This window comes from Bombina bombina, chromosome 1, assembly GCF_027579735.1.
Source record: "Bombina bombina isolate aBomBom1 chromosome 1, aBomBom1.pri, whole genome shotgun sequence".
Taxonomy (NCBI): Eukaryota; Metazoa; Chordata; class Amphibia; order Anura; family Bombinatoridae; genus Bombina; species Bombina bombina.
Window position 1 is genome coordinate 854,415,623 of NC_069499.1, and position 9,189 is coordinate 854,424,811.

Sequence of the window (9,189 nt, forward strand, 5' to 3'; positions counted from 1 at the left end):
AAATAATACAAAATTACTTCTAACTAATTAAAAATACACAACTTATTTGTTTATTTAAAGTATATTTCTTTATAAACAATGTTTTTTGTATAAATTTTATCACTGTTTGGTAATATCTTTCCATGCTTTGAACTTTGAAGTATCTTAATTTTGACATCAGATGATGTACGAACTCGAGACATTGCAACATAAAGTTGTCCATGACTGAATACTGGTTCTGTGAAGAAATATTCCTACTTTGTCTAACGTTTGACCTTGTGATTTGTTGATGGTCATTGCAAATGCAAGTTTGATTGGAAACTGTCTCCTTCGTAAAATGAATGGTAGTTCAGTGTTGGCAGGGGCTAAATCTATTCTCGGAATAAACACCATTTGTTTTTTTGCTGTTCCTGTGAGTACTTCTGCAATTAATAGATTTGGCTTAAGATCTTTAACTATCAATCTTGTTCCATTGCACAGACCTTTTTTTGTGTTCAGATTTCTGAGCAACATAATAATACTTCCCAATTTTATTTTTAACTTATGAAGAGGGATTCCTGATGGAGCTAATTCGTTTAGAAACTCTATGGGATAGTTTTGTGCATCTTCATCTGTCTGATCATCAATTGAATCTGAACTCAGATATATTTTTTCATCACCATCGAGTATATTTAATACATGCTCATTGATTTGATCAACATGACAATTTTTCGTACACAAAATGGCCTTTTTTGAAAAACTGTGAAGATCAGATGGAAGAATTTTTTTTCCAAAAATTTCAGATATGATACAATCATTGCATATTAATTTGGAAGGGATCTCAACTAAATCCTCAGGAAGGCCCTCTGAATTATTTAATGAACCCTGTCCTAATTTTGGTAGCCAATTGCTAAATTCTGGATCCACTGAACGCACATTATTCTTCAAATTTAAAATTTTAAATTTATCCCAGTGATCATAGAACTTTATAGTAGCTTCCACAATAGCAGTTCTATTGCAATGAGGAAGAACTGGGAGTGTTTGTCTGAAGTCTCAACCAAGGAGTATAACTTTTCCACCAAATGGCTTATTGTTCTGCATAATTTCCTGAAGAAGGTTATTTACACATTTTAGAGCTATACCGGGTGTCATTGAGGCCTCATCCCAAATAATCAATTTAGCATTACGTATGAACTCTGCATCTTTTGAAGTCATTCTCATATTTGATGTTGATGTTTCCAGTAATGGAATTGGAAGCTTAAACTGTGAATGGTAAGTTCTGCCACCATCAAGGAGATTAGCTGCTATTCCTGTAGAGGCAACAGGAAGAACTCCATCTGTGCGTCCACGTAAAGTACTCAATAATGTTTTATATAAATAAGTCTTGCCACTTCCACCAGGTCCATCAATAAAAAAACATCTGTGTGGTAAATTTTCATTATCAATTGCAGACATTACATTGTCAAATGCAGCTTTTTGCTCGATGTTTAATGCTTCTTGAAGTTGTGCTCCAACTTGGGCTTCCAAGTGTGTAACATAGTTGAATTGCATTTCTGGAATGAAGTTTGATGGATTGGGTAGTCCAAAATCTTCACAACGTTTACTATGCAATATGAGAACATTTTGAATATCTGTTAATGCCAAATTTTTGCAACTTTTGCAATCATCAATGTGGTCTTCATGACGTGAATAATCTTCATAAAGATCATGTTTGTATTTTTCAAAGAGTTGTGGGACATTAGGTGGGACAACAAATATACACAAATAAGCAAACAGTTCCCTCATTTGTTTAGGCATCTGTTGAGATGCTGATTCGTTAAGTGTAAGATCCCATGTAGCGTCGTCATCTAAAAGTGAAAGCTTTTGGGCAGCTTCTTTGAATGTGTGACAAACTTGTCCATTAACAGTTCGTAAGTCCTTAAAGGATATTGCTCCTTTTAAGTGCAAGAGCAATAACCTCAAACAAAATCTCTCCAAATCTGATGAAATATTTACATTATACAATCTGCCAATTGTTGTATCTGCTCCTCTTTGTCTTGGATTCCACTTACGGTTTTTTACATCAAATACAAAATGTTGAGGAATGTCAGAGTAAAAAAGTTCACGTGCCGCATTATTATCCACATTCAACTTAAAGTATGCTGTCAAAGTGGTATCCCTGTCTTGTGCCTTTTCTGCAGCTAATTGTATGTTTTCATTATGGAAATATACATCTTGTTCGCCTGGAAGATGAACTTGAAGTCTTATTATTGTATGTGTTTGATGGTGCATCAAAAAACCATACAACCTCCAAACAGCTTCAGGAGCACTGACATATCTTGTGTCCAAAAAAATTTGAATTTCATCATGCTGTAGTGTATTATGTTCCTTAATGGAAATATTTGCACAATCGTAACCTTTATATACATATTTGAAGAGATATTTAACACTTTTAACAGAAACACAACTCTCTACATTTATATGGCAGTTGTATTTCAAGCAGAAGTATGGGCTATATGGAACTACCCATGAGTTGTCAATTTTTTTCCCTTTGACAATTACAGTGGTGTCATTTTTTTGTCTACGATATCGCGGATATCCATCAACATTAATTAAAGTTTCTTTTTGAAAATTTTTTGGAAAATTCTTGCTGCAATTACCATCAACCATGCATGGAGAATTTAAATTATGTTCTCCACATGGACCGTGTATCATATGCTTTATTACAATAGCATGTAGTCTTGGATAAATCTGTTCATCAGGAATTTCAGCTGATATAAAAGTGTCAATGGTTTCAGCATCATTTGGCTTGTCTTCGGCTTTCAATATTAAAAGGATATGAGCATGTGGTAATCCTCTTTTTTGAAACTCTATTACATGCACTTTTGCGCAAGGACTTCCAAGAACATGTTTGTTCAAAATATCATTCAAAAGAGAATTTAATTTGACATTGAAAACTCTTGCTACCAAATCTGGTCTGAACTCCACTGCTTGACCTTCTAATAGGTTATCAAGTATCTCAGGCCATTTAGGGTTGCAGGTCATGGTGATGAAGTAATCCGGTTTTCCATATTTTCTAACAATGGCCATAGCATCATGGTAGTTTTGGGCCATATTTCGTGGACTTCCCTGAAAAGATGATAGCAAAATAACTGCTTTTCCAGGCATCAGGCCCTGTGCAGTAGCCTCACTTTGAATGTAATCCATTAATCCTGTATATTTTTCAATGCGAAGATTAGATTGATTTTGACGGATATAGTTGAGTCTGTTGGCCTCAGTCTTGACATAAGCATCAACAAAGTACTGCTGCGTCAACTTGCCAGCACTAAGGAAAGGATTGAATTGATCCCTAATTGAAATTCTGTAAGAGTAGTATTTCATTTGGCTAACTCTTATCCTTGGATTGGTGGTTACTCTTCTTTGTACATCACTAATTGATGTTGGCCTGTAGTTAAGAGCAATATTGGAACCCCAACTTTGGTCCCCATATGGAAACAACAAAGGATACAGCAATGGTTCAAGATTAGGATCTAAAACACTTATTCTTTCAGTTTTTTTTGTTTGATCTGTAGATCGGCAATGAATAAGAAGGTCACGTTCAAGAGGAGGTTCACCATCAGAATTTTGGAAAATAACAGCAACCTCATTAACTCTTTGTACGTTATATCTTCGGTAATCTGATGTTCTGTCCTGCAGAATTACCATTGAAACTTTAGAATTTTGAACTCCATTTAAAGATGCTTCATGGATGCATTCTTGCTCTACCTCATAGAGCATTTTACATGCTTTTGCAAAAGGGTTATACTGAGACATATATGAACTTAACTCCCTCAAAAGTTCAATGTGACATCCTGAATTTTCTTTTAGTGCTGCTCGTTGGTCCGCAGCTTCCTCAGGACTCAAAATGTAGAGTTGTGCAAATTTGCGTTGATCATCATTTTCTGGATGCAAAGCACCAGATCGGTGATAAATTTGGCCATTTATTCTAAAACAGTATGGGCCATATCCTGGAGGTGGTGCAATGTTTGCTCCCATTGATGCAAACGCCAATGCACTATTTATAGAACGGATATTTTGCATAAAATTCTTTGAATGTGTGTGTTGTCCAGTCATTAGTTGTTGGATCAGTGGTGAAATTTGTATATGAGGTAATGTTATTTTTCCTTTATTGCAGCATTTATTAAAAAGCTTATCGCTTGGTTGTTCCTCTGGAAAATGCTTTGCCATGCAAAATTTGCAATAAACATTAAGTTGACCACATGTGTGCATCGGGACATTGTCTTCATTAAATAATGAATGGTTGATGTTAGTACTATTTTTTTTTTTTTTTTTCTACGTGCAGCAAAACGTGATCTTTGCATGTCCAGTTGGAGACATTTTTCCTGAGCAGTCATATTGGCCCTACAAATCCGTTTTTTTGAAGAATCCTTTTTGCGTAGAGTTACCCTTTGTTGTTCAGTCATATGTGTCCGTCGTATACGTTGAGTTTCTTTTCTTCTGCGTTTAACGTTTTCTGCATCTTCCTGTGTTAAAATTCTTTTAGGAGGCATTCTTCTATTTTTATTTTTATGCAGCACTCTTTAGTTTGTTTTAAAGACTCTTTTTTTTTTTTTATGCACTTCTTTGTAGTCACTTTTTTTTATGCAGTATATATGTTTTTTAAGGTTTATTCTTATTAGGCACTCTTTATTGCCTTTTTTATGCTGTATATATGTTTTTTTAAATCGGTTTGTTATAATGCTGCTTATGTAGTATTAGGCACTCTTTATTGCCTTTTTTATGTTGTATATATGTTTTTTTTTTTTTATAAATTTGTTATAATGCTGCTTATGTAGTATTAGGCACTCTTTATTGCCTTTTTTATGCTGTTTATGCAGTGTCTTTATTTGTTTTAGGCAGTCTTTTAGGCACTCTCTTTGTTATATCGGCAGTGTTTATTTTGTATTAGGCAATGTTAGGCACACTTTTTTTTTTTAGACAATCTTTATTTTGTTTAACAAAGTCTTAGGCACTCTTTACTTTGTTTTATACACTTTTTATTTTGTTTTTGGCAGTGTTATTTTTTTTTAATGCAGTCTTAGGCACTCTTTATTTTGTTGTAGACATTAGGCGTGTTTATGCTGCTTATGTAGTATTAGGCACTCTTTATTGCCTTTTTTATGCTGTTTATTGCTGTCTCTTTATTTGTTTTAGGCAGTCTCTTTATTTCCCTTTTTTTTTAGGCACTCTCTTTTTTTAATATCGACAGTCTTTATTTTTTTAGATAGTCTTTATTTTGTATTAGGCAAATTTGTTTTTTTTAGACAATACACTTTTTCTTTTGTTTTTGGCAGTTTTATTTTGTTTTCATGCAGTCTTAGTCACTCTTTATTAGGCGTGTTTGTCACTCTTTACTTTGTTTTAAACACTCTAGGACTATGCACTTCGCTAGTTGCGTGCGCGTGGGTTCGCGTGCGCGTGCGCATGCGCAAGTGGGTTGTCAATGGCTAGGGCGTGCGCATGCGCAAGTGGGTTGTCAATGGCTAGGGCTTCGAGTGCGCGTGGGTTGTCTATGGCTATGGCTTCACGGGTTCGCGTGCGCGTGCGGGGGGCTCAAAGTGTGCGTGAGCAGCAAGGGGGGTCAATGGGCTCAAATCAGTTTGTGTCAGTTTGTGAGTGTGGGCTCAAATCAGTTTGTGAGTGTGCGGTAAGGTTCACAAACAATAGGGCTCAAATCTGGGGCTCAAATCAGTTTTGAGAGTGTGCGGTAAGGCGCGTGCGCGTGCGGGGTGCTAACAAACAATGCTAAGTGGGTTGCGCGTGTGAACAGCTGGCCAAGGGTGCGCATGCAGCGGCAAGAGTTTGTCTGAACTGCGCATGACGGCTTCAGACAAACTCTTGTCTTTTATAATATAGGATTGTCTTAAATTTAGCATTGTTTTGTGCTAAATCTTAAATAACCCCCTGTGCCTGAACACAGTGTTATCTATATGGCCCACGTGTACTTTCTGTCTCTTTGTGTTGAAAAGAGATTTAAAAAGCATGTGATAAGAGGCAGCCATCAAAGGCTTAGAAATTAGCATATGCGCCTACCTATGTTTAGTTTAAACTAAGAATACCAAGAGAAAAAGCAAATTTGATGATAAAAGTAAATTGGAAAGTTGATTAAAATTAAAAGTCCTATCTTAATAATGAAAGTTTAATTCATACTAGACTGTCCCTTTAACTGAAAGAACCACCATAATTAAACCCTATCTCTTTGTTATTGTTTAAAAGATAATCAATTTATTACCCATTTCCCAGTTTTGCATAACCAACACGGTTATATTAATATACTTTCTACCTCTATGATTACCTTGTATCTAAGCCACTGCAGATTGCCCATTATCTCAGCGCTTTTTACAACCTTAAATTTTAACCAAATCAGTGCTGGTTCTTGCATAACCACTAGCATTCTCCACGGGAGTGAGCACAATGTTATCTATTTGGCACACATGAACTAGCACTGTTTAGCTGTTGTGCAAGATTTAAAATCATTGGCCCTATGGAACAAGGGAGGCGATTATGCCTACATTTGAGGACTAATTTGACTCCGACTATGAACTCTTTCCTAAGGTCTATTCTGCTCTTGGAGGTCCCCAGAATGTATTTTTTTTTTATTTTGATTAATAGTAGGATGCAACATTGCCTGGGACATTGTTACCTCTCACCAAGACAAAAGACTCTGATAATATATACAATGTATAACATGTTGTTGTTTCGCATATTATGTTTACTGCAAAAGAAAAATTTATAAAAATATTTCAACTAATTGTGGTGGAAGGTCCTGATAGTTAAGGGGATAATTGTGGCGGGAGTCCTATTGGTTAAAAAGATATTAAAAATATGAGATTGTATTATAAAATGTGTAATTATGTGTAGTTATACTTACATTATACTTTCATTATTTATTTTGTCCTCTTTTCTTATAATTTAACTCTGCAAATTGTTGTTTTTTCTAAATTCTACTGAATCGCTATGAAGTAAAGGGCACTGCCATGTTTGAAACTAAGTTTTCTGTTTCTCTTCATCTTCTCCTGAGAACAGTTACAGTCAGATATAAAACAGGCAATACAACAGACTGTGTAAAGAAGGCTGTGTTGAACAATAGAGGATTGTTAATTATCTAACAAGGGCCTAGATTTAGAGTTGGGCGGTAGCCGTCAAAACCAGCGTTAGAGGCTCCTAACGCTGGTTTTTACCGCCCTCTGGTATTTGGAGTCAGTCATTAAAGGGTCTAACGCTCACTTTTCAGCCGCGACTTTTCCATACCGCAGATCCCCTTACGTCATTTGCGTATCCTATCTTTTCAATGGGATCTTTCTAACTCCGGTATTTAGAGTCGTGGCTGAAGTGAGCGTTAGAAATCTAATGACAAAACTCCAGCCGCAGAAAAAAGTCAGTAGTTAAGAGCTTTTTTGGGCTAACGCCGGTTTATAAAGCTCTTAACTACTGTGCTCTAAAGTACACTAACACCCATAAACTACCTATGTACCCCTAAACCGAGGTCCCCCCACATCGCCGCCACTCGATTAAATTTTTTTAACCCCTAATCTGCCGACCGCCACCTACGTTATACTTATGTACCCCTAATCTGCTGCCCCTAACACCGCCGACCCCTATATTATATTTATTAGCCCCTAATCTGCCCCCCTCAACGTCGCCTCCACCTGCCTACACTTATTAACCCCTAATCTGCCGAGCGGATCTCACCGCTACTATAATAAAGTTATTAACCCCTAATCCGCCTCACTCCCGCCTCAATAACCCTATAATAAATAGTATTAACCCCTAATCTGCCCTCCCTAACATCGCCGACACCTAACTACAATTATTAACCCCTAATCTGCCGACCGAATCTCGCCGCTACTGTAATAAATGGATTAACCCCTAAAGCTAAGTCTAACCCTAACCCTAACACCCCCCTAAGTTAAATATAATTTAAATCTAACTAAATAAATTAACTCTTATTAAATAAATTATTCCTATTTAAAGCTAAATACTTACCTGTTAAATAAACCCTAATATAGCTACAATATAAATGATAATTATATTATAGCTATTTTAGGATTAATATTTATTTTACAGGTAACTTTGTATTTATTTTAACCAGGTACAATAGCTATTAAATAGTTAAGAACTATTTAATAGCTAAAATAGTTAAAATAATTACAAAATTACCTGTAAAATAAATCCTAACCTAAGTTACAATTAAACCTAACACTACACTATCAATAAATTAATTAAATAAAATACCTACAATTACCTACAATTAAACCTAACACTACACTATCAATACATTAATTAAATACAATATCTACAAATAAATACAATGAAATAAACTAACTAAAGTATAAAAAAGAACTAAGTTACAAAAAATAAAAAAATATTTACAAACATCAGAAAAATATTACAACAATTTTAAACTAATTACACCTACTCTAATAACAAAGACCCCCAAAATAAAAAAATGCCCTACCCTATTCTAAATTACAAAAGTTCAAAGCTCTTTTACCTTACCAGCCCTGAACAGGGCCCTTTGCGGGGCATGCCCCAAAGAATTCAGCTCTTTTGCCTGTAAAAAAAACACATACAATACCCCCCCCAACATTACAACCCACCACCCACATACCCCTAATCTAACCCAAACCCCCCTTAAATAAACCTAACACTAAGCCCCTGAAGATCTTCCTACCTTATCTTCACCATACCAGGTTCACCGATCGATCCAGAAGAGCTCCTCCGATGTCTTGATCCAAGCCCAAGCGGGGGGCTGAAGATGTCCATGATCGCTTCATCCAAGCGGGAGCTGAAGAGGTCCATGATCCGGCTGAAGTCTTCATCCAAGCCGGAGCTGAAGAGGTCCATGATCCGGCTGAAGTCTTCTATCAACGGCATCTTCAATCTTCTTTCTTCCGGATCCATGTTCATCCCGCCGACGCGGAACATCCATCTTCACCGACGACTTCCCGACGAATGACGGTTCCTTTAAGGGACGTCATCCAAGATGGCGTCCCTCGAATTCCGATTGGCTGATAGGCTTCTATCAGCCAATCGGAATTAAGGTAGGAAAATTCTGATTGGCTGATGGAATCAGCCAATCAGAATCAAGTTCAATCCGATTGGCTGATCCGATCAGCCAATCAGATTGAGCTTGCATTCTATTGGCTGTTCCGATTGTTATTTTATTAGGGGGCTTAGAGTAGGTGTAATTAGTTTAAAATTGTTGTAATA

General features: G+C 36.3%; 1 protein-coding gene across 1 annotated transcript; it reads right to left on the minus strand.

Annotated features, from left to right (window-relative positions):
- Nucleotides 1-1,011: 1,011 nt before the first annotated feature.
- LOC128661374 (uncharacterized) lies at nucleotides 1,012-4,241 on the minus strand. The gene has a single exon (XM_053715639.1). The coding sequence runs from the start codon at nucleotides 4,204-4,206 to the stop codon at nucleotides 1,012-1,014; it is 3,195 nt and encodes a 1,064-aa protein (XP_053571614.1). The 5' UTR covers nucleotides 4,207-4,241.
- Between the last annotated feature and the right edge of the window lie 4,948 nt (nucleotides 4,242-9,189).